This window comes from Misgurnus anguillicaudatus, chromosome 12 (genome assembly GCF_027580225.2).
Source record: "Misgurnus anguillicaudatus chromosome 12, ASM2758022v2, whole genome shotgun sequence".
Taxonomy (NCBI): domain Eukaryota; kingdom Metazoa; phylum Chordata; class Actinopteri; order Cypriniformes; family Cobitidae; genus Misgurnus; species Misgurnus anguillicaudatus.
This window is the reverse complement of record NC_073348.2, coordinates 27,225,376-27,251,465: the sequence shown is the minus strand read 5'-3', so window position 1 is coordinate 27,251,465 and position 26,090 is coordinate 27,225,376. Positions and strand designations below refer to the sequence as shown.

Genomic DNA, 26,090 nt, shown 5'->3' with positions numbered 1-26,090 from the left:
CCTCTTTCTACTTTCAAGAAAAGCAAGGCAATGCCCTAAGCGATGACAGTTCAGATCTTCCAGACTTTTTCTATGTGACAGATCAAGCTTGCCAGTGCGAAGTTAGAGGGGGGAAAGCCTGGATAACGCTCTATTCAAATCAGAAGAGCCAAATAAATCTAAGTTAGCACAGAGAGGAACATATTCAACCGGCACACAGAGTGCAGCATTTTTTAGTCGTACTTTAATAATAAAAGTCTTCAAATGGTAGACAAATCTGGAAGTTAAGCTCAGTGAGATGGCTGAAATGAAAGCGAAATGTTGCCATCTTTAAATAATCGAATCATGGGAAAATTTGCGTCCGTTTGTTAAAAAGCACATCCTCTTTGAGTGCTTTAAAAGCTTGCCTTAGAAGTACTCGTTTGGCCCAAGATGTTGTTCACTGCAGCCACCAAAGTCTGGCCTCTGTGGATAAAAGCCAATCAAATTTAATTACCCAGGTCTCTGTGGCACTAATAGGGGTTAAGCAGATGCAGTGAATATACAAGCCTGAAAAAAAGCCTTTTTACCCCTATCTCAATAAAAGCACCTAATACTTTCTTTAATGAAGAACAGGAGACATTACATTCATGTTCTGCCCTGCAAATCAATACCGACACACTGCTAGAATATCCTATTTAATAGTAATTCCATGTGTCATTACATGCCCAAATGCTTTAGTGCTCCAATTCGGAGACTTAAGATCAGAATAAACAGAATATTTGATATTGATTACGATAAAATGGAACTGGATTGTTCATGTAGCTCAACTGGTAGATCATTGCATGAGCAATGCAACATTTCATGGGTTTTAACTGCCTACATATACTGATAAAAATTTGTAGCTTGAAGTCGCCTTAGGATAAAAGTGTCTGCCAAATGCATAAATGAATGAAATTGAAAAAATAAATAATGATAATAAAATTTTGTATCATGTTTCCATATTTGTAAGCATAAGCATACACTCAACTAAAGGATTATTAGGAACACCTGTTCAATTTCTCATTAATGCAATTATCTAATCAACCATGGCAGTTGCTTCAATGCATTTAGGGGTGTGGTCCTGGTCAAGACAATCTCCTGAACTCCAAACTGAATGTCAGAATGGGAAAGAAGGGTGATTTAAGCAATTTTGAGCATGGCATGGTTGTTGGTGCCAGACAGGCCAGTCAGTGTATTTCACAATCTGCTCAGTTACTGGGATTTTCACACACAACCATTTCTAAGGTTTACAAAGAATGGTGTGAAAAAGGAAAAACATCAAGTATGCGTCAGTCCTGTGGGCAAAAATGCCTTGTTGATGCTAGAGAATGGGCCGACTGATTCAAGCTGATAGAAGAGCAACTTTGACTGAAATAACCACTCGTTACAACCAAGGTATGCAGCAAAGCATTTGTGAAGCCACAACACGCACAACCTTGAGGTGTATGGACTACAACCACAGAAGATCCCACCGGGTACCACTCATCTCTACTACAAATAGGAAAAAGAGGGTACAATTTGCACAAGCTCACCAAAATTGGACAGTTGAAGACTGGAAAAATGTTGCCTGGTCTGATGAGTCTCAATTTCTGTTGAGACATTCAGATGGTAGAGTCAGAATTTGGCGTAAACAGAATGAGAATATGCATCCATCATGCCTTGTTACCACTGTGCGGGCTAGTGGTGGCGGTGTAATGGTGTGGGGGATGTTTTCTTGGCACACTTTAGGCCCCATAGTGCCAATTGGGCATCGTTTAAATGCCACAGCCTACCTGAGCATTGTTTCTGACCATGTCCATCCCTTTATGACCACCATGTACCCATCTTCTGATGGCTAATTCCAGCAGGATAATGCTCCATGTCACAAAGCTTGAATCATTTCAAATTGGTTTCTTGAACATGACAATGAGTTCACTGTACTTAAATGACCCATACAGTCACCAGATCTCAACTCAATAGAGCATCTTTGGGATGTGGTGGAACGGGAGCTTCGTGCCCTGGATGTGCATCCCACAAATTCCCATCAACTGCAAGATGCTATCCTATCAATATGGGCCAACATTTCTAAAGAATGCTTTCAGCACCTTGTTGAATCAATGCCACGTATAATTAAGGCAGTTCTGAAGGTGAAAGGGGGTAAAACAAAGCATTAGTATGGTGTTCCTAATAATCCTTTAGGTGAGTGTATATGTGTATATATACAAAAGGCACTAAACGTCACTTCGGTCAAAAATAAGATAATGATATTGACAGAATACTCTGGGCACGTAGTATACATTCATCAAATCCTCTCGCTTCAAATCTGCTTAATCCAAGCCATTCAGAGACCGTTTTGTCGTCCAACTTTGTTGGCAGATCCACTCAGCAAAGTCCTCGAAATGCACAGAAGAGGAATTGAATGAATGACAGCACACGTACAACAGTGCAAGACATTTGACCTGTTCTCACATAAGGAAATCAAGTAACTAAAAAATCAACTAATTAAACTGTTTGTTTTCTCATCGTCCTGCCTCTTATTGCACCACATTTATTTTCAATACAAGAAATCTGCAGGGGGTTGAACAATACAGACACTGTTTGATTTACTCACACTAATGTTACATAATTTAAAGCAATTATAGCCAGAGGAAATAATAATAGAGTTTTCAAAATCACTAAAAGGAAAGCAGTGCAGTATCTCACCATCTTTGTTGGTAAGTCTTTTGTTGGTGAGGTTTGCTGTTACTAGTCTGGATGGCTTTTATTTAGCTTAAACATTTAAGCAGGTTTAACTTTATTTCGGTTTTGTTATCTTATATCTTGCATATAGAAATAATGAAGATAAATTGTATTTGTTACCTTATAGTCTTATTGTCAATGATTCATCTGAAAGAGTCTATTTCTCTCACATGTAGACATCGTCATCATCCAGTGAGCTTTCAAAACATCCTAAAGAAATAGAAATCAAGCTATTATTCACAACATTAGGCTCCTATTCTGTTAAGAAAAGACCGGTCTTTATTGTGAATACAATACAAATATCTTAAATAATAAACCACTACCAGAAACTGTTTTTAAGTCTAAGAGTTTCTTGGAGAAGATTGAACATGACATGTGAGTGACGCGTGTGCTATAACAGCAATGTTATGTATTACTCTTCTTTATGGCTCTGCTTTGATTTGTAGGTAACAGTCTGCCTTCCAGACCGCTGAGATAACATAAAGGTCTTTCAGAGGAATGGCTTCGCTGTTCATTGCAGTCTGATTTGCCTGCTCTGTGATGCTTAAACCTGTTAAACTGACATATTGTAGGAAAGATGTGAGGTATTAGGGCAGGTGTCTTTTACACCCAGAGCTTCAAACCCAGATCTATGATTCAGTTTCACAAGTTTGATCAAGAGCAGTGTAGCTCCGGAGAGATAAAAATCGTCTCAGCGTCTGTGCATATTTCATTCGTGCTGTTTTGATGGTGAAGTGTGTGAATAAATGGCACAAGAGCTTAGAGGTTCACAGACTGGGTGTCCAAAGCGGCAATCTGTTCTAACAGACAAACTGGCAAATCCCCCTTTCAGTCAGATAAATCTGTTTATTTGTTACATTCCAGATAAAACAAATTATTTGCTCTAACATTTTCAGCTTAAAGAAATTGTTTATCTAAAAATGAACATTCTCTCATGATTTATTGACTTTCTTTCCTTAGCTGAATACAGACAGAGTTGTTTTACATAATATCCTGGCTCTCTTAGCTTTGTAATGACATTGAATGAAATCTAACTCATTGAAACTCCAAAAAACACATAACCATCATAAAAGTAAACATGTTTCAACTCATCATTTTGCTTTATAAAAAACTGGAGTCTTATGAAAATAATACTAGCTTATATAATTTGTATCCTAGCGAGATTTTATGACATTTTATAAAATACAATTCATTTTAATAAAATTAATTCATCATAAATTCTGTATAATTAAACTTCAGAAAAATAAGGCCACCAACCAACAGCACGACATTGTATAATTTAATATGTTTTGTTTAATTCATATTCTGTTTAACGCCGAAAAGTTTTTGAACCATTGTCCTATCCTTTTTAAATTTTCTCCAACTGAAGAAGTAAAGTCAAATACATTTGTAATGGCATAAATGTGAATTATTCCTTTTAATATAAAATGGCGTTTTTGTAGAAACTATTGCCTTAAAGGGATACTTTACATAAATTTTGAACACAAAGGAAGATATTTTGAGAAATTTTGTAAGCTAACCGTTTGTGGACCCCATTTACTTCCATAGTATTCTTTTTACCTACTTTGGAAGTGAATGGGGTCCATAAACAGTTTGGTTGCAAACATTTCTCAAAATATCTTCCTTTGTGTTCATCAGAACAAAGAAATTACTACAGATTTGTAACAACATGAGGGTGAGGAAATGATGACAGAATTTTCATTTTTGGGTGAACTATCCCTTTAACTAATACAGTAAGCTAATAATTACATTAAGCAGGCTTTATTAGTGCCCTTAGGAAAATTAACTATGGTTTTATAATAGTAAAATTAAAATAACCATGTTTTTTAATTATGGATTGATTACAATTTGTATAATAATTACCACAATTTCTAGTCAGAGCATGTTAAATGTGTGGTTTAAATGTTTTATTACAAATTAAACCTAAACCCAAAAACTATGGTTATATACATCACAACTACATTTTAATTGCGACTTGAAATTTTGCAAAATGAGTTTAGGATTGACCTGAATCCTTTTGAAAGCATCTGTATATTTAACTGTGACAGCACCATAAAGCATGTAGCCTACAAATACTCTCTCAAAAGGGAGACAGAAAGAGAGAGAGAGAGAGAGAGAGAGAGAGAGAGAGAGAGAGAGAGAGAGAGAGAGAGAGAGAGATGCAGGTAGGACCTTGTATCCTCTGCTCTCCAAGCAAGTAAGCAAAAAATCTGAACTCTTAACAAAAGATAAAAGAACGACGCACCAAAGTGCAATGAAACCTTCAAAGGACGCAGAATATGCGAGTCGATAAGCAATTGTTGATCCCAGTGATGTACTTTCCGGAGGCAAAAAACATGTTTCTGTTCGGCAAACTCTGCAGATTAGCTCCATCTTGAATGCGAAATGAGAGGATCAATGAGACTCGCCGCGAACGCTAATTTTGATCAAGCGTTGGTCAAAGTGCCTAATAACGGATGTTATTTTTCTGCTTTCCGTTTCGACCGTTGCGCATTTTCGCGCTTTTTGCTCTGTGGAGGCGACTGGAGTGTAACGGTTCTGCGTCTCTCATAGCGCTGGCACCTGTTGTACAGTAACGTTAGTTAACAGGAATCAGTCACGAGTCAGTGCAACGTTTAAAACCAACAGGTGAGATTATGTTATTTCTTTAAAGTGACTGTGTTTCAGTGTCTGTTTTGTACACGCGGTCTCCCCACGCAGTTAACGAATTGCTGTGGTTTCCTACAGGAGGACTGTTCACTAACAACTCGTTGATCTCCAAATAATTTACCTCTAAATACTGCTTCGCATAAACTACAGCACTGCCGCTGGAAATGTAGGATGTGTCGCAAAAACTACAGTAACAAGCTCCCTACCTGGTTGGCAGTTTTGGCAATCGTAGGCGCATGCTGCAGTTTTTGGACATAACAGGGGCGTGCAGCGTTTTACAGTAAGCACTTTTGCGTGTCACGCGCATTAGGGCAAAATGCTAATCTGACAACAGTGTTTATGAAGTGTGTCTAGGTAGGCAGCTCTCTAGATTTTGAGAACACATCCTCTGTTTGTCTTTAGTGACGAGCGCAGTGCGCACTGGTCTGTAATGTTCTCATCAACCATCACCATTTCTAAAACATTAAGAAAATGTCGTATATCACAACCTTTTTCTTTAAAATCCATTTCACTTGATTTATATGTTAAATTGAATTATTAATCCTATTTTAATAATTATTCAAATAAAGACCTGAAGGTTTCTATTTGAGTAAGATTTTAATTGGTTTAATAAAAAAGTCTGGAAGGCCCATACAAAAACGATTACAGCATATTTTAAAATAAATTTAGTGAGATCAAGAAAGTATGTGACCTTATAAAAATGTCAGAATAGCATATCATAAACATTTTTTAGATTTTTTTTCTTTGGGCAATGCCATTAGTTTAAAGCCACCAGCAGACATACTATATTGATAACAGAAATGCTGTAATGATAATTAACGAAGTTTTCAGATAATCGCTGTTTATGTTTAGCTTTGAACAGCAATACAACAGAGCATGTAGGTAGGTAGGCCATTGAAATGTTCCTGTGGTAGAGCACATACCACAAGAGTGATGGGTTCAATTCCCAGTTAACAGGCATACCCATTGAGTGCACTCTCTGTCACTTTATCACTTTATATAAAAGCATCTGCCACAGGCATAAATGTAAAATTAAAATCTAGTCTGCAAGGGTGTAGTCATTACCATTAACAAAATAAATTGTGAGAGGTCCACACTGGTATAAGGGTCAATGAGGAACAAGCTAAAATAAGCCTACATGCATATTTCTGAGTCATGAATAATGTGTTTTGAAAGATAAATAAACAATATTTCAATGCATTTAAATGCATTTTCACAGTATTTTTGATTGCCCTAAAATATCAGATGTTACAACCAATTATTGTCTATTTGCGCTCCCTGTATTGTGCTGATGGTTTGTTTACTTGATAGAGAAATGTAAAACAATAAACCCGAACAGTACAATGCACTTGTTCAAAAGGAGTAAACTGTATACTCAAACATGTGAAAAAAGTTTATTTGACTTAAAAGTTTTATTTGTGTTCAACGATTTCACCGCTTTGAGTTCCACAAACTCAAATAAAATGAGTTAAATAACTTGGCTAACTCAAAAATGTTATTTATAAGTTATGCCAATACCACAGCCTCATTTTAATAAACAAATAATTACAAACTGTTGGTTGTGATGAGTTTTATGGTATTCAGTCTGCCATTAAAACTCAAAAGAGTCTGTCTGGAACTGTTCCTACAGTTTAAAGTTAAATTAACACGATTGGCTGAGGAGGATTTTCAGCATGCTTTGCATGAGCCTGCATTACGTGAGCATTTTTAAAATTAAGTCATATTTTATGCGGTCTTCAGTGAGGAGAAAGACTCAGTAGTATAAAACATTAATTTATTTAGGAAATTTAGAAGAGTTTGCTATTTTTATTTTTGTCGTTGTCATTGTTCAAAAGTATGCTTAGGCGGTGTTGTTTTATCAAATGCATATCATTATCTGTGCGAAGTTAATGCCAGCACTGGGCTTAGTCACTTCAAACTTTACAGGGTGGTTTCCCAGACAGGGATTAGCTTAAGCCAGGACTAGGCCTTAGTTTAATTAGGAAATAAAACTAGTTTTAACAAACATGCCTTACTAAAAACATTACTTGCATTGCATTTTAAGGGAAAACAAAGAAGGGCACTGATGTGTTTTAAGATATGTCAATGCAAGTTGTTTTCAGTTTGGACAGCTTTTACATTTATTTTAGCCTAGGACTGGTTTTAGTCTAGGACTTTCTTTGACTAGTGAACAAAATATAAATGGTAAACACAAATTATGGTATGGTTTTTACTTAAATATTAAATACAATGAAATATAAACTTTTAACTTTTAAGATTTAAATATTAATTACTTAAAAATGTAAAGTTTTAAGTCTAAAATTACGTTTTAGATCAGGTTTTATAGTGTAATTCTAAAAATGTAAATGCAAACAACTAACAACTTATTTGCTTTATTTATTATTTATCTTATTTATTTCATAAGGACATTCATTGCAATTGCTCCCTTTCACATCCTGTTTGCTGCATCTGCCTTTTGCAACTACTTTAAATTGAACAGGCTTCTGCTTGGAATTTTTGCCTCTGGTCCCAAGTTCATGAATAATTGCTAAATACAATTAAAAGATGGACCACTGGACCTTTAAAGTAGCTATTTAGTATTTCAGAGAAATCTAAAATCTTTTAATTTAGCCACAAGGATCACTTAAGGGTCCATTGGATGATGTAATATCATGTTTACTGTTTATACTTGTTTACTTCTTAATAAAAGGCCTTTGATTATTCTACACCCTGAAACATCCAAACCGTTGGACAGAAGTATTTCTATTATTCCAACATCCTAACAGCTATATTAGTAAAATGTGGTTTATAGAAACAGTACATAAAACAATGTCAAAGTATTTTAATTTGAATAATTTCAACACACATTTGTAATAGTTGTCCTAAAAGGTTAATTGGTACGGACAGTTTCCCCGCCTGCCATTTTACAAGTTTGCGATAGCAAAACAAAGTTAATATTAATTATTTAAAAAATACTGAAAATGTATTTAAACTTTGTAGGTTTTATAGAACAAAGTGACATATTTCATAAATGTATTATTAAGTAATTTAATTAAAGGTAGGGTATCTGATTTGATCCAGAAACATTTTTAGTTATGCTGGTTCAAAGTCTTCTCACATCCTGATAGCAATAAATATGTTTAGTTGTTTAAATGTTTTTGTAGAAACCAATCATAGATCTGGGTCTGAACAGACGATGCCTTAGTTATTTGTCCCTCATCCGTAAGCGTAATTTGAATTCCACCGCGCAGCCTGTTCACGCAGACATCATACGTCATCGGCGCGCTCACAAGCGCTCACCTCCCGTCTGTAAACAGAGGGAGAATGGCAAACTTTCCTGCTGTATTGACAACCTGCACAGGAGCCACAAAACGAAAGACATGTTTTATAACAACAACAACAACAAAAAATGTCTGGATCGACAAAGAGCAAAAAAACAAATAAACATCGGTAACTTTACTGCTTTACCATGAGATGCAAACAGCTGCAGGAGGCAAAGGGTCTGAAAGGGTTGTTGCACTGTTTATTTTGGAAAGGAAGGTACGCGATAAGTTTGTATTGAGATGGATTCAGATATTCTACTTTGATGAAACATTGTGTTGCTTCTGAAATTTGTGTTCGTTTACGGATTAGCTTAACGATATAGTTACTACGTCTACACAACTGAAAGTGTGCTTTAACTAATTCTGTTTATGTTGGTTATTTTGTGTTGTTCACTTTGTACTGCAACGTTTTCTCACTGGTAAATGAGACATGAGATGTGGACGTCTGATTTGTGCGTGTTCATGTGTTTTGAAAGATGCGTGACTTTGGATGGCGATTTGAATGGAGGGTGGGATCGTGATTTCATTGCTAGTCGGCTACCATTAGCATTTTTCAAAATGTAATACCCTACCTTTAATCGCTATGGTGCGCAGGGTCACTTTGATAGAACTTAGCCCAGTCAATGGTACCAAACAGAAATGAAGTTAGAAATGACCAAACACATCAACGTTTTCCTTATTTAAAATGAGTAGTTATTTTAAATAGTATGGTGGCACAAAATAAAACGTGGCGCTTTTCTAAGCGGGTTAAAAAGGGTAACTATAATGTATGGTGGAATAGGACTTTTGGGAGTACTTTGACTCGGCACAGTAAAAAGTCACGCTTGAAAAAACGCTCCCTCTCATAATGAATATTAACATTAAAGTCTGGTATGTTTCACAATAGAAAGCACTGACCTTAAACCATTACTATAATCCTGCAAGTTGTCTCCATCTTTATAGTGGTTTGTTATGTATTGATCTGGTCATGTCATAAACATATAGCAAACATTCAGCTTATAAACAGAGGACATGCATTTAATTATCATCGGTTATAAGTCATTCCCTTAATTGACCTGTGTTATCTGATGTGATCTACATTGATCCACTTCACATTTTACTAAAGGCCATTTTGAAATGGTAATTTGTGAGGTAAGGATAGGCGTAATTCCGCACACAACCATGGAAACTAAACACATTGCACCATTCACATACAGTACAAACACACATTAATACATTTTCAATCTTATAATTTTAACATTGACTGTTTTTACTGTGGTAGACACCAGCAGATAAAAGCTACCTGTGGATATTCAACGATAACATTAATAATAGTATTAATTTTTATGAATATGGGTACTATTATATAGGTTCATTAAAAATTTATAGTAGCCTATATCATCTGTACTATCATCCGCTTTGACTGTAAGGGCTATTAGATTTCTGATGTGTCTTAACCTCAGCATTTGAGGTTTTCATTGTGGCCTCCAACAAAGCGCTCAAATCTAATAACCTAATAACTAGAAAGTTCTTTGAGTCAAGAGAAAACCAAGTAGGCTACAGTAAATGCAAGCTGAGTGTCATGCTAATGGGATGCTGGGTGTGGAGATGACAGTTTACAATACTTAGGGCCATTTCCTCCGTAATGCATGACTCCTACCCTCATTAACCAACATCCTTTCAATTTGCCTGTACTGAGTCTCTGTTTGTCCCTCTTCTCTGTCTCTTTCGCATCTCTTCCACCCCAGTCGTCTCGCATGAAGGTGTAGCAGCAATGTCACAGCACTACTTTCACAGAAAAGACAACTTCACATACCGGGACCGAATCCCGCTACGGATAGTTCGGGCTGAGTCCGAGCTTTCACCCCAGGAAAAGGCCTACCTGTGCGCTGTGGAAAAGGGCGACTACGCCAGCGTCAAACAATCTCTGATAGAAGCCGAGATCTACTTCAAAATCAACATCAACTGCATCGACCCCCTGGGACGTACGGCTTTGCTTATTGCTATTGAAAATGAAAACCTGGAAATCATCGAGCTGCTTCTCAGTTTTAACGTGTACGTGGGGGATGCGCTCCTACACGCCATCCGAAAGGAAGTGGTGGGGGCCGTGGAGCTGCTTTTGAACCATAAGAAGCCCAGCGGGGGGATGCAGGTAAGGCAGCAATTACCGACCAATTTATTTCAGAGTTTACTTTGTTAACACTGCAAAGTCTCCCTTAGCACTTTTGAATGTGTCGAATCCTTCCTCTATCTCACTAAATTCCCAGTTCTCCTTATAATCTTGTCTTTTGTTAATGACTGTTTTGTGCAACGTGTACAATCTGCTTTATACCTTGTTCTAGACTACATCACAATGTTACATAGATTGGCACCGCATACTAATCCTCTTTTGAAAGAGACGTTTCCCAGTAGACTTTGTCGATTAATTAAAAGTTTGGAAAGTAGCGCTGTGCGACCAAAGCGAGTCTTCTCCTGCCTTTGCCTAAAGACGGCTTGCATTATCCCCCTTACCGTGCTTAAGAGAAAGAAATGTTTTACTTTATAGAGCGTCACGACCTGCTATTACCCCTGCTACAGATAAAGTGCTAATGACTTCAGTCCCACACAGTGTGGTGTAGCAAACTAACCATCAAGTCACCCTGGCTCACATGCAAATGAGGTGTTTTGTCAGATTAACTGGTTGAGGATATATATTTATCTCTTTAGAACTGTAAAACGCAGAATTAAATATACTTGGGCTTTTAAGAAGGTATATTAACACAGTGGGACCGCAAAATGTAATCGTTGTCGAGCAGTTTGAAAGCCGTATTTAGACAGGCAGCAAAAACAAACCTTTTTATCTTTGGAAACAGACCTGGTAAAAACACTTTTATGCTTTACAATCTATATTAAAATCTGATTTTAGAAAATGCGTTTTGGTAGAAACTGTCAGATCTGACTTTCGTGTTTTGGATACAATGTCAACATTTACCTCTTTCACCATATACCCAGCAAGCAATTTTGTCTAAAACAAGGCAAGATTTGGGCTACCAGTAAAAGTCTATTAGATGTCTAACCATAGCCCAAGAAAAGGTGATGCGTATACTTTATAACATGTAAAAACAAACAACTTGAACATCTGTTGACTTTGCTTATATTATGGAATATTGTACATCTCTAAGTTATTTAAATGGCATGTAACCAAATTCAAGGTTATTTAGGGTACAGTAGAAGTGGGTTACTCATAGCCGGACTATATTGGGTCTGTAGTTAGCTGTCATATCACTGTCTCGGTTTTTGCTTGATGGGTAGTAAACTACTTTATGTGGAAGTCATTATGTACTAGTGAATAAGCATACCAGATGCAGTATGCATCAACATACAACAACTGTATGTTGTTGTACTATGCTTTGTACCAGGGGTCTTCAGCGTGGTGCCCATGAGCACCAAGTTGCCCGCACAGTCTGCGAGGTGCCGCCAAAGCACATTCTATTAATAGTCTCAATTGTAATATTTATTTATTACATATTTTTTATATTAGCTTGGCTTGGTTTACGTATGTTAACATTTTAAACAATACTAAAACAACTTAAACAAAAAAGTTGTGAGTAGACTATATAACAAAGTAGCCCTCCAGATTGTTCCCTTGCCCCACAAAAAGGTTGGGGACCCCTGCTTAAAACAGTACTACCGGTGATAGACTGACATATCATTGTGACCAAATTTTTTTATTTTAAGACTTTATCCGATAAATCTTTCTGCTTTTTAAACTCATTGTTTCTTGAAAAATCCCACTCAGATTTAAAGCCAGCGTCGAACAGAGAGTTAAAGCTCCCGTTCTGTCTGTGATTTTGAAGCTTTGATTGTGTTTATAGTGGGCAATATAACATGTGTTCATGTTTCACTTGTAAAAAAAAAACGTGGTATTTTTCACTCAATTTACTTATCTGTATAGCGCTGTTTTGACTGTCCTCAAAACAGGCTGATGTCTTCCTTGTTATGTGAAGTCCCTCCTTCAGAAATACGTAACAAGTTCTGATTGTGTAGTTTGTTTAGTGTGCTGTGATTCGATAGCAGCTTAGCTTAGCTAGAGCCGTTTGAGCCAAAGCTGGTGACTGACGTATTCCTGTGGGCGGAGTTTAGTCAACAACTGTTTTACTGACATCATTAAAGCAGGAACTAGAGGGCTGTAGTCCAAACCGGCCGTTCGTTGTAGGCTTTGAAAGAGGAATTCTATTGAAAAAAATATATCGCCTGGCAGTAAACTTTGAGCTTTATCATTTTACAGGTATTATTTATTCTATTATAGCAACATTACACACTAACTAGGGTTTAAAAAATGGTATCAGGAAGAACGTGACGTTTAAATGACCAAAACTGTTAGACTTTTTATTGCATTTATGCGCTAACTCACTGGCAACTTCTGTCACTCTCCCGACACTCCAAGGAGCGAAATCTTGGCATCACTAGTGTTCTGAAGTCTTGAGGTCAAATTCAAATCTGACGGTCAAGAATTTATCCATAATCCCTTTCTAGTTTCTACTTACAATTCTTAATAAATGATTTACCCTGCTGAAAAACAATTCACATTTTGAAATTTGCTTCACTGCTAAAAGCATAACAAATAAAATGTATTTCATTTCATAGATATGTCTTATTTTACCATTTTATAAGCTTTTATAACACTATTTTTTTCAACTACAGTAGCACTACTGCTGTTGTTTTACAGCAGTCTACCGTAAATTCAAAACATACAGTAAATCACTGTAAATTAAATGTTAATACCCATAATGCAATGCATATTACAGTAATGAACTGGAAAAAGAAAATGATGGTATTTTACTGGGCATTTTGTGGTAAGTAACTGTAGAAATTACAGTAAAGTCTAACAGTGAATCATTATTCTCTTTTTAACATGATGTTACGTTATACACAACATCACTGCAGCATGCCGTCTTATTTAAACAATATTGTGAGGTGTTAAATTTATACAAGTTCAAACAATATTGAACATTTTGCATCACAAACAATTATTTTTACAAAGTTAGTGTCACGGTGGGATACACCGAATAATGATAACTAAAGAAGAACCCAAACGCAAAGGATTTACAAAAATAAACTATGACTTTATTTAAACAGAACATAAAAAACCCACGTGGGGGTAAAACAGAGGATGAAATAATACTGTGATAGAACACAAAAACACTGGAACAGAACTCAGGCACACGGAGAACATGAACACTGAAATTCAACAACGCACGCGCACAACACAGAGAACGCGAGGGCATTATAAAGACAGCACATCAATGGGGAACAGGTGAACATAATTAATCACGTAAGACACGAGTACATAAGGGAGTAGGGTAAAAGTGACAAGACACTGGGAACACGTGTCACACATACATGATGTGAAAACACACGTGTTCCCACGTAAACACAATGCTGCCATAGCCTTACCCTTTAAAGGCGGAGTCCACGATGTTTGAAAAACGGTTTGGAGAAGGAGACGGGCCGACTACCAAAACACACTTATAGCCAATCAAATCAAATCAAATGCCGGTTTGCGTATGTGTGGGGCGGGTCTATCAACAGAAGGTCCAGATTCTATTGGGGTAGGGGCGTGTTTGTTTAGGTGATTTCAAATATCAACATTGGCTTTCAAACATCATGGACTCCGCCTTTAACATCCGACCTGGATAATAACCAAGGTCAGGCAAGACCATGACAGCCACAAAACACTGGGAACACGTGGAAGCCACACATACTATATGACTCCACATGTTCCCACACAGAACATAGTACTGTCATGGTCTTGCCAGATACACTCAGACCTGAGTCTAGTACAAAAGATCTGGCAAGCCCATGACAGTTAGACAAGCAAAAAAGTAGACATATAGTAATTATTTATTGATAAAATAATATAATATCCTGTACTTTAACATAAAAAAGTGAAACAACCTGTTTTTGTGTATAGTAACTAACTAGACAAACTGGAATAATATAATTTTTATTTGCACAAATATCTTCATTTCTAATTATATTTTGGTAATATATCGGCTACATCGGCATCAGCCATAAAAAAAAAACGTGTTGGCCCACCCAATGCAATCTCATGGCAATTCATACTTATTTTAAAAGGTGGCTAATTTAAATTAATTTGTACAACCACACTCATACATTTTTGTGGGGGCGGTATTATCCCCTTCTGACATCACAAGGGGAGCCAAATTTCATTGAGCTATTTTTTCAAAACTAAGCTACTGGGTTGATCTTTTTCACATTTTTTAGGTTGATAGAAGCACTGGAGACCCAATAGCACTTAAACACGGAAAAAGTCAGATTTTCATTATATTTCCCCTTTAATGCTGCATTTTTTTTACAGTGAACAAATTAGCCAACTCATAAAATACATATGAATTCCCGTGATATCGGACTGGTCCAGCACTTGTTTCTACCATGTTAAACTTATGTTGTTTATCGTGTTTTGCATTAGCATTCACAGCTTTGAACGAATGCAATCACTTTTACTAACTCCCTTCATATAGTTACCTGTGGCAGTGGTTATGTAAAACACAGTGAATGAGTACGCGATCGATAAGCTTTAGATGTATATTTGCATGAATGCGTACTGTAATACCTCTGAGACTTATGTTGTTGTACGATCTCTTTCTAGGTTCCTCCTATCCTGCTAAACAAGCAGTTTTCAGACTTCACACCTGACATAACACCTATCATCTTGGCCGCACACACCAACAACTATGAAATCATCAAGATGCTGGTGCAGAAGGGTGTTTCCGTACCCCAGCCCCACCAGGTGCGCTGTAACTGTATGGAGTGTGTGTCCGGCTCGGACGTCGACAGCTTGCGACACTCCCGGTCCCGTCTAAACATCTACCGGGCACTGGCAAGCCCCTCACTCATCGCGCTCTCCAGTGAGGACCCGTTCCTGACCGCCTTCCAGCTTAGCTGGGAGCTTCAGGAGCTCAGTAAGGTGGAAAATGAATTCAAGTCAGAGTACGAAGAGCTATCTCAACTGTGTAAGCAGTTTGCCAAAGATCTACTCGACCAAACGCGCAGCTCCAGAGAGCTTGAGCTGATTCTCAACTATAAGGATGACATAAATCTACTAGAGGATGAAGACAATAATGACCTCGCAAGGCTGAAGCTGGCTATCAAGTACCATCAGAAAGAGGTCAGTTTTAGGCTTTTCAGACACATATCAGTTAAAAGGGGATTCTGCAATTGCTGGTACACATCTTCAGATAAGAACAGCGCTCTAGTATAGGGATGTAGTAGTATTATTAAACACTATGCAGTTTCTGCAGTTTTGGATTGTTTGGACTGCTGCCCTGCTACATAAGCAATGTGGTGTATTTTGCACAGTGTGTATATGTCAGATGATTAAATGGTTTTAGACATTAAACAAATTGGGACCTGTACAGCTGAGCACAGCAAGAAGGCAGTTTATGGACCTGTGTTGCCCCCTTCTGTGCACAATAAACGTTACAAGCCCTGTCCATTATAGCAGGTGTGTGTGCGCATGCGTGCTGTCAGTTGCAAATTAATTTTATATTTTATTATATAAAATTTGTACATTGCAAAAACTATAAATGGGTAAATAAATAAACAACAAACCCATGTCCAACCAAAAATGTCTCTTCTAAACAAAGATGTAAGCTGTGGCTTAAAATTATGAACTTAAAGGAATATTCCATTTTCTTAAAAGAAAAATCCAGATAATTTACTCACCACTATGTCATCCAAAATGTTGATGTCTTTCTTTGTTCAGTCGAGAAGAAATTATGTTTTTTGAGTAAAACATTGCAGGATTTTTCTTATTTTAATGGACTTTAATAGACACCAACACTTAACACTTAACTCAACACGTAACAGTTTTTTTCAACAGAGTTTCAAAGGACTATAAACGATCCCAAACAAGCCATAAGGGTCTTATCTAGCGAAACGATTGTCATTTTTGACAGAAAAATAAAAAATATGCTCTTTTGGACCACAACTTTTCGTCTGGGTCCGGTCCAGCGCGACCTAACGTAAGTCCGTAGTGACGTAGGGAGGTCACGTGTTACATATATAAAATGCACATTTGCGGACCATTGTAAACAATAAACTGACACAAAGATATTAATTAGTATCAGTTGACATACAACAACGTAGGAACGGTCCTCTTTCAACGCACTTGTAAACACTGAGGCGGTTTCACGTTCGTCCTCTGTGACCTCTTGACGTCATGATGTATTGCGTGGGGTCGCGCTGGTGCATCATGACCGGATCTGGACGAGAAGTTGTGGTTTAAAAGTGCATATTTTTTATTTTTCTTGTCAAAAATGACAATCGTTTCGCTAGATAAGACCCTTATGCCTCATTTGGGATCGTTTATAGTCCTTTGAAACTCCGTTGAAAAAAACTGTTAAGTGTTGAGTTAAGTATTAAATGTTGGGCTCTATTAAAGTCCATTAACATGAGAAAAATCCTGGAATGTTTTCCTCAGAAAACATAGTTTCTTCTCGACTGAGCAAGGAGAGACATCGACATTTTGGATGACATGGTGGTGAGTAAATTATCCGGATTTTTCTTTTAAGAAAATGAACTATTCCTTTAAGTTTGGTCTGCCACTTAGTCCAGTTATGCAGACCCATTGCCCACCAGTTACGACAACAACAAAAAACTATATAGATATACATTTGGCAGAAACTGCTAGGCCTAGACTTTTTCAGGAAACTTTTTTATTGTATTTCCATAGTAGTCTTAGTCATGGCTTTTATGTGCATCTCTGGGTTTCCAAACCAAGTGTCAAAATACGTGGATGGAAACCCAACTATTGCTTTTGAACTGTGGAAGCCTTTGGACTGTCAGTCACCTGTTGCATCTTTTATGGTTTAACAGAAGCAATGTCTTAAAGTAAGCCAAGCTATAAAAGCAAACTCATTAATGAATGAACCGAACATTAAAACATTAAACCTAAAAGCAAGATCCACAATCTTAAGCGGTCCTTTCAATTTTATCTTTATATAATAAATTTCTCGGCAAAATTGGCATTGAATTGTGCTTCACACATGAGTCATTGCTTGGCTTGCTAAGTTTCATGTGCAGTGCAGATGGTTTCAAAAGAGGTGCAGAAAGCTCCTTTTTCAACATCCCAAAGGATTTAAGACAAATATGATGGGAACCAAACAACACTGCAAGTCTTCATGTTTCTTTGTGTTTGCCCTCTTAAAATTTCACTTGTTTCTCATTATGGCATGGCTCTGTTATTTGCTTTCTACAGCAGCATTTCTTATGCAACTGCATAAGAAGTCTTCTCATATGGTAGAAAGCTGAAAATTGTTTTGCTGTGCTGCTAATTTCACTGACACATGATAAACGATAGATGATCTAAAGTGTGTGGTATTTATTTATACTGTTTCGAGTGGATTGCGGTCATCTTGCACCCATAAGGGGTGTTCACACTGACAGTGATTTGCAATAACAAAGTTATTCATTATTAGAGAATGTGAGTTATATGAGCATCAGTGATTGTTATTGAATGAAAAGTTGTGCAGAGCTATAACACAGAAAAATATATAACACATAATACAGACAGGAATATGTTGTCTAATACAGTTTAGTAAAACCATCTACAGTGTGCATGCCGATTAAAAAACTCATTGAATTTGTCTATCACTCCAACTTAATTTAGCACCAAATTTGTCTCTTTTTTTCTGTGGTTAGTTTGTAGCACAGCCAAACTGTCAGCAGCTGCTGGCATCTCGCTGGTATGATGAGTTCCCAGGCTGGAGGCGTCGACACTGGGGCAGCAAGTTCACCACCTGCATGTTTATAGGTTTCCTCTTCCCTTTCTTGTCTTTGTTCTACCTGATCGCCCCCAAGAGCACCTACGGCCTATTCATTCGAAAACCCTTCATCAAATTTATATGCCACACTGCTTCATACCTGACCTTCCTCTTACTCCTGCTCTTGGCCTCTCAACACGTGGTGTCCAATAACGCTAAACAGCAAGGCCCACCGCCCACCACTGTGGAGTGGATGATCCTACCCTGGGTTTTAGGTAATCTATCATTGGCTGCTGTGATAGAGGATAAACACATCTAAACGTTTAAATGATGTTTAACAAAGGTCGTCGTTGAGCTATTTATTTTTTGTAGTAGAAGCTTTTAAGATCTAAAAGCAAAACTTTTAAGTTGTTTCTCAAATTTCATGTTTATTTTACCATAATAACTAACTGGCTATACATTTTCCTTTATATATTTATTCTTTACAGGCTTTGTATGGGCTGAGATCAAACAGATGTGGGATGGTGGGTTTCAGGATTACATTCATGACTGGTGGAATCTCATGGATTTTGTCATGAATTCTCTGTATTTGGCCACCATTTCGTTAAAGATTATAGCTTACATTAAGGTAACACAATGATATTGCTTATATGCAAATGTTGCATTTAAATTTGCTTTCAGGGTTTTTATTATCAAAATGTAAATCTTCTATATGATGTCAAAAACCAACGGCGGTGGATGTCAAAAAAAAATGTCGGCCTGATGTCAAGCTGTAACATTAAGTCATACCTGTCAAGTTTTGGATTTGAAAATAAGGGCCCACCGCGAACAGTCCCACCACCAACCCAAACAAGCTCCAGTATTCCTTACATTTTAAGACTGGTGAGGGCCGGATAATATTTTTTAAACTTTAGTGCTGATAATTGTGTTAAAATTAACTAAACAAACTAATTCATTAGCAAGAAAACTAGTGAAACACACAGCTCTGTAAAAACTACATTTCATAATTCACACTCATACTGTAGATACTATACACACAAATTTGCATCTGTACAAAACCCAATGGCCTTAGTTTGAAAAGCCTTATTTTAACTTCTTTTGCATTATACCTTAATGCCAAAATTATTTATAAACCATTCCCTTTTTTTTGTAATGAGAACAGTCATTTAGAAAATGAAAATGCTAGATGGGGCAGTGGCCCAAACCAATAAGGGCACTAGGTACTATTAGTATGGTTTTAATAGTACTTTTAAAAGTATTATAAATAAATGATGTGTTACTATTACTAGCATCAACTTAGACAATTGATTACAAGTGATTATAATGGGAAAATATAATAAGAATTAAAGACGAATAGCTTTTAATCAATGTTTGCAATGTTGAACTGCCTTTACCAGCCTCCCTTTCATTCTCTGCCTTTATTTTGTGAAGGCATTGGTGTGTTTTGTATTTTTTTGACGTCAAAAAACAATGTCGAAGTGACGTCCAGATGTAATGTTGCGTTAACATCAAAAAGCAACGTCGGGCTGAGGTCAAGCTGTAACGTCGGGTTGACATCAAAAACCAACGTCGGTCTGACGTCAAGTGGTAACACCGGATTGACATCAAAAACCAGCGTCAGGTGGATGTCAAGCTGTAATGTCGGGTTGACATCAAAAAACAACGTCGGATTGATGTCCGGATGTTATGTTGGGTTAAAGGAATATTCCATTTTCTTAAAAGAAAAATCCAGATAATTTACTCACCACCATGTCATCCAAAATGTTGATGTCTTTCTTTGTTCAGTCGAGAAGAAATTATGTTTTTTGAGGAAAACATTGCAGGATTTTTCTCATTTTAATGGACTTTAATAGACACCAACAACCAACACCCAACTCAACACGCAACAGTTTTTTTCAACGGAGTTTCGAAGGACTATAAACAATCCCAAACGAGGCATAAGTGTCTTATTTAGCAAAACGATTGTCATTTATGACAAGAAAAATAACAAATATACACTTTTAAAGCACAACTTCTTGTCTAGATCTGGTCGTGATGCGCCAGGTGACCCCACGCAATATGTCATGACGTCAAGAGGTCACAGAAGACGAACGCGAAACTCCGCCCCAGTGTTTACAAGTGTGTTGAAAGAGGACCGTTCCAACGTTGTTGTATGCCAAATGATACTAATTAATGTCAGTTTATTGTTTACAATGGTCCACAAATGTGCGTTTTATATATGTAACACGTGACCTCCCTACGTCACTACGCATTTACATTAGGTCGCGCTGGACCGGACCTAGACGAAAAGTTGTGGTTTAAAAGAGCATATTTTTTATTTTTCTTGTCAAAAATGACAATCGTTTTGCTAGATAAGACCCTTATGCCTCGTTTGGGATTGTTTATAGTCCTTTGAAACTCCGTTAAAAAAACTGTTACAGTTAAGTGTTGAGTTGGGTGTTGGTTGTTGGTGTCTATTGAGGTCCATTGAAATGAGAAAAATCCTGGAATGTTTTCCTCAAAAAACATAATTTCTTCTCGACTGAATAAAAGAAAGACATCAACATTTTGGATGACATGGTGGTGAGTAAATTATCTGGATTTTCTTTTAAGAAAATGGAATATTCCTTTAACATCAAAAAGCAATGTCGGCCTGAAGTCAAGCTGTAACGTCAGGTTGCCATCAAAAACCAACGTCGTCCTGAGTCAAGTGGTAATGGCGAGTTGACGTCAAAAACCAGCGTCAGGTTGATGTCAAGCTGTAACCTCGGGTTGACGTCCAGATGTTATGTCGGATAGATGTTTAGATGTTATGTCAGGTTGATGTCAAAAACCAACTTCGGCCTGAGGTCAAGCTGTAACTTTGGATTGACATCAAAAACCAATGTCAGCCTGACGTCAAGCGTTAACGTCCAGCTTACGTCAAAAAACAGTGTCAGGTTGAAGTCAAGCTGTATCGTCCAACTTCAGCCTGACGTACAGATGTAATGTCGGGTTGGCATCAAAAACCAGCAACAGGTTGACATCAAACTGTAACGTCGGGTTGACGTCAAAAAACAACGTTAACCTGACATCCAAATGTAACGTGGGATTGACATCATAAACCAATGTTGGACTGACATTAAATTGTAGATGTAAATAACCAAAATTAAAATGTTCTATATAATACTGTTTTTCTGTTTAGTCTAGTCTTGGATCAATCACAACAGAAAATGTCCAGATGATTTAAAATATGACTTACTTAATACTCAGCACCTGTCTTTCTGCAGTACACTGGATGTGTGGATCGAAAGGAATGGCACATGTGGCACCCCACCTTGCTGGCTGAGGCGATGTTTGCCATTGCTAACATATTCAGCTCTCTACGGCTGATTTCACTCTTCACAGCGAACTCGCATCTTGGCCCTCTACAGATCTCTCTTGGCCGAATGCTGCTGGACATCCTCAAATTTCTCTTCATTTACTGCTTGGTGCTGCTTGCCTTTGCAAACGGACTCAATCAGCTGTATTTCTATTATTATGAAGAAATACCACGTAACGCAACTGACCCATGCAAGGGCGTCCGATGTCAAAATCAAAACAATGCATTCACCACGTAAGAAGCAATAGTTATCTCAAATCTATAAGCAAACCTCAATTTTGCTTGCATTACAAAATAGTATAATTATGTTTTAAATGTTTTTTCCAGTATGTTTGAGACATTGCAGTCATTGTTCTGGTCCATATTTGGTCTCGTTTCCCTGTACGTGACCAACGTTAAACCCGATCATAAGTTCACTGAGTTTGTTGGAGCAACAATGTTTGGTACCTACAACATAATCTCTCTGGTGGTGCTTCTCAATATGCTAATTGCTATGATGAACAATTCCTACCAACATATTGCTGTAAGTGTTATTAATTTCATCTTTTGAGTATTTCATTTAGTAACAATAAAACTTTGGGTTCAGATGTGTATTAAATGTTAACATATTCAGTCTGCTCTGTGGTTGGTCCATAGGATCATGCTGACATTGAGTGGAAGTTTGCCAGGACTAAACTATGGATGAGCTACTTTGAGGAAGGTGGCACACTGCCTCCTCCCTTCAACATCATTCCCAGCCCAAAATCATTGTGGTACCTCTTCTGCTGGATCAGGAGGCACTGCTTTAAAGTTCAAAACAGAAAAAGAACTGAAACATTTGGATCTCTTGGGGTAATAATGCACTACACACTACCAATCTTTTTTTTGTAACACTTCAGTATGTGGAACACATATTCATAATTTACTACAGATTTCACCTCAATAAACTCCTACTTTACTGCTTATTATTACTTAGTATAGCAGTTGTTGTAGAGCAGGGTTCTCCAACCTTTTTGTGTGCAACGGCTACCACAATGGATAAAACAATCTGGAGGGTTACTTTTTTGATATAGTCTTCTTTTTTCTTTTACTTGTTGTTTTTAGTTATTTATTTATGGTCTATCACTGTTTAAAATTTCAACATATATAAAAGAAGCCAAGCTAATATAAAAAATAATACATAAATAAATAATAATAATAATACAATTGAAGCTATTAATACAATGTGCTTGGGCGGGAAACTCACAGACTCCATGCGGGAAACCAACTTGTTAAAAGTGAGAATAGATCTTCATAATAATGTGTTACACATATTTTTAATATAAAAACTATTTTTAAAATGTTTATTAATATTCAAACCTGTGTGGGTGCTTTCATGAAACACTAAATATGTTTTTATGTGAATATCCAGGCAGCTCTTGGCACGTGTTGTATTACAATAAATATTAAGCAATAATCTAACGATTTACACTCACCTAAAGGATTATTAGGAACATCTGTTCAATTTCTCTTTAATGCAATTATCTAATCAACCAATCACATGGCAGTTTCTTCAATGCATTTAGGGTTGTGGTCCTGGTCAAGAAAATCTCCTGAACTCCAAACTGAATATCAGAATGGGAAAGAAAGGTGATTTAAGCAATTTTGAGCGTGGCATGGTTGTTGATGCCAGACGGGCCGGTCTGAGTATTTCACAATCTGCTCAGTTACTGGGATTTTTACGCACAACAATTTTTAGGGTTTACAAAGAATGATGTGAAAAGGGGAAAACATCCAGTATGCGGCAGTCCTGTGGGCGACAATGCCTTGTTGATGCTAGAGGTCAGAGGAGAATGGGCCGACTGATTCAAGGTGATAGAAGAGCAACTTTGACTGAAATAACAACTTGTTACAACAGAGGTATGCAGCAAAGCATTTGCGAAGCCACAACACGCACAACCTTGAGGTGGATGGGCTATAACAGCAGAAGACCCCACCGGGTACCACTCATCTCCACTACAAATAGGAAAAAGAGGCTACAATTTACACGAGCTCACCAAAATTGGACAGTTGAAGACTGGAAAAATGTTGCCTGGTCTGATGAGTTTCGATTTCTGTTGAGACATTCAGATGGTAGAGTCAGAATTTGGCGTAAACAGAATGAGAACATGGATCCATCCATCATGCCTTGTTAACACTGTGCAGGCTGCTGGTGGTGGTGTTATGGTGTGGGGGATGTTTTTTTGGCACACTTTAGGCCACTTAGTGCCAATTGGGCATCGTTTAAATGCCACGGCCTACCTGAGCATTGTTTCTGACCATGTCCATCCCTTTATGACCACCATGTACCCATCCTCTGATGGCTACTTTCAGCAGGATAATGCACCATGTCACAAAGCTCGAATCATTTCAAATTGGTTTCTAGAACATGACAATGAGTTCACTGTCCTAAAATGCCCCCCATAGTCACCAGATCTCAACCCAATAGAGCATCTTTGGAATGTGGTGGAAGAGGAGCTTCGTGCCCTGGATGTGCATCCCACAAATCTCCATCAACTGCAAGATGCTATCCTATCAATATGTGGCAACATTTCTAAAGAATGCTTTCAGCACCTTGTTGAATCAATGCCACGTAGAATTAAGGCAGTTCTGAAGGCGAAAGGGGGTCAAACACAGTATTAGTATGGTGTTCCTAATAATCCTTTAGGTGAGTGTAAGTCATTGGCAAAAAAACCCTTATGAATGTCGTATTTAGACATTATGCTGGGAGTTACCTTGTAATATAGCCAATATCTGTTTTTCCAGATGCGAGCAGCTGAAAACGTCCGCATAAGTCGGCAATACCAGGTAATGCTGTCTACGAAGTGTACTTTACATCCTGACACACTTCTACTGCTCTGCTTATTTAGTGTTATTTTAGATGGCACTCTGGTTATTAGTCTAATGATAAATAAATGAATCTGAATTTAAGGAAGTGCTCAGAAACCTGGTTAAGCGGTATGTAGCAGCAATGATCAGGGATGGCAAAAAAGACGAGGGGCTAACAGAAGACAACTTTAAGGTAAATTATAAATGGCTCTGTTTTAATGTTTCAGTGCAAGGAGGTGCATCCTAAAAATATTTTTTGAGCACAGTGTTAATATTATCAACAGGAACTCAAGCAGGACATCTCAAGCTTCCGTTATGAGGTGTTGGGGATGATGAAAGGTGTCAAACATGGCATGCCAGGCTCAAATGTGACTGCAGGCTCAAATCTGGTATATCCTGATAGTGCTCTAAAGTGCAAACCTTCTTCATCCGGAAGTCAACTTAGGAAAAAGAGCCTGAAGAGTGTCACCACCTCTATCATTCAGGAGGGTGGCACCAGTACTTGGAAGTCTGGTGGCTTTAACTGCCTAACTGATGGATCTGTCCCAAACAGGACTGTGGCCACCGGACTGTGCCATCAAATGAACAACATAGGGACAAACAAACCATGTGAGATTTACTCTTTGTCAGAGGAAGCTGATGAATCGGACACAGAAGAAAATAATGATGGTGTACAGAGCCCCAATCGTAAATCGACAGAGATTCAAAATACAAAACCTGATCCAGAGAAGATCGACGTAAAGGAGCCAGTGAAAAAGGACGATGAAATCTCAAAAATGCACTTTATGAGTGATAAAATTAATGAGACAGACAAGGAATGTGAAGGATGCAGGTTATAGCAGCGTATTAGATCCGGAAATCTCTATCCCAGTAGCAGCTGTGTTTAAGGTCCGGCATCTGGCACTTTGTCCGTGTCATCTGATCAAGAAGTGCAGTACTGGAGTCTCAGGGATGATTGTCCCCTTCAGGTGAATTTGGGGTCCAGTGTTGTCATTCACAGCTATTAGTACTATACCAAGTGTGTAAACTATCTTCGAGTTTATTATTGCTCTGCTCTCCTCTCCCTGTATATGAAGGAGCAATAGCTGACCCCTTGCTAGTACTTTAATTCTGCCTTACTCAGTCAGATTTAGCATTTTTTGCTGTACATGTGTTATACCATAAGAGATGTCATTACTGTCACGCAACCTAATATCTTGAATAAAGGTTACTATGCAAATATTTACAATTTTTTAAACTTTTTAGTCTATGTTTTGCATTGTGCATGAGGCGATTGTATAATGATAGAACGAACAAGATGCAGACCGAATTTTTATAAAGTTAATACGTTGTTTCATAGTGGAATCCGGTCCACAAGGTCAACTAAAAATCATTACAGTACGAAATATTTTAAAATTATGGTAACCATGTATCACATAATACAGTATACTTATCTGTACTCATTTTAAAGATTATAAAGGTTTGGTGAGCACAGTATTAATACAGTTTGCACAGCATAAATAGATACTC

At 37.5% G+C, this 26,090-nt stretch overlaps 1 protein-coding gene and 1 long non-coding RNA gene across 4 annotated transcripts; one reads left to right on the top strand and one right to left on the bottom strand.

Annotated features, from left to right (window-relative positions):
* Window positions 1-179: 179 nt before the first annotated feature.
* Window positions 180-5,100, bottom strand: LOC129446957 (uncharacterized). Its single transcript, XR_008645312.2, has 4 exons — window positions 4,964-5,100; window positions 2,839-2,928; window positions 2,252-2,372; window positions 180-444 (listed from the first exon to the last, which is right to left on the bottom strand). It is a non-coding gene; the product is annotated as an uncharacterized lncRNA (long non-coding RNA).
* trpc4a (transient receptor potential cation channel, subfamily C, member 4a) lies at window positions 4,863-25,802 on the top strand. Of its 3 annotated transcripts, XM_055208497.2 has the most exons (11): window positions 4,863-5,346; window positions 10,397-10,800; window positions 15,301-15,819; window positions 18,354-18,690; window positions 18,904-19,043; window positions 21,664-21,989; window positions 22,083-22,278; window positions 22,392-22,586; window positions 24,519-24,560; window positions 24,685-24,774; window positions 24,866-25,802. In XM_055208497.2, the coding sequence occupies exons 2-11, from the start codon at window positions 10,423-10,425 to the stop codon at window positions 25,418-25,420; spliced, it is 2,778 nt and encodes a 925-aa protein (XP_055064472.2). In that variant the 5' UTR covers window positions 4,863-5,346; window positions 10,397-10,422; the 3' UTR covers window positions 25,421-25,802. The 3 variants fall into 3 exon arrangements, with proteins under 3 accessions (XP_055064472.2, XP_073730360.1, XP_073730359.1); XM_073874258.1 differs by lacking the exon at window positions 10,397-10,800 and having other exon boundaries at window positions 4,864-5,346; XM_073874259.1 differs by lacking the exons at window positions 18,354-18,690; window positions 18,904-19,043.
* The last annotated feature ends 288 nt before the right edge of the window (window positions 25,803-26,090 follow it).

Coding starts and splice junctions, on each gene's coding strand:
- trpc4a (XM_055208497.2), top strand. CDS start 10,423: ATGTCACAGCACTACTTTCACAGAAAAGACAACTTCACATACCGGGAC. Junction 21,990..22,082: donor CAAAACAATGCATTCACCAC/GTAAGAAGCAAT, acceptor TGTTTTTTCCAG/TATGTTTGAGACATTGCAGT. Junction 24,775..24,865: donor TAACAGAAGACAACTTTAAG/GTAAATTATAAA, acceptor TATTATCAACAG/GAACTCAAGCAGGACATCTC.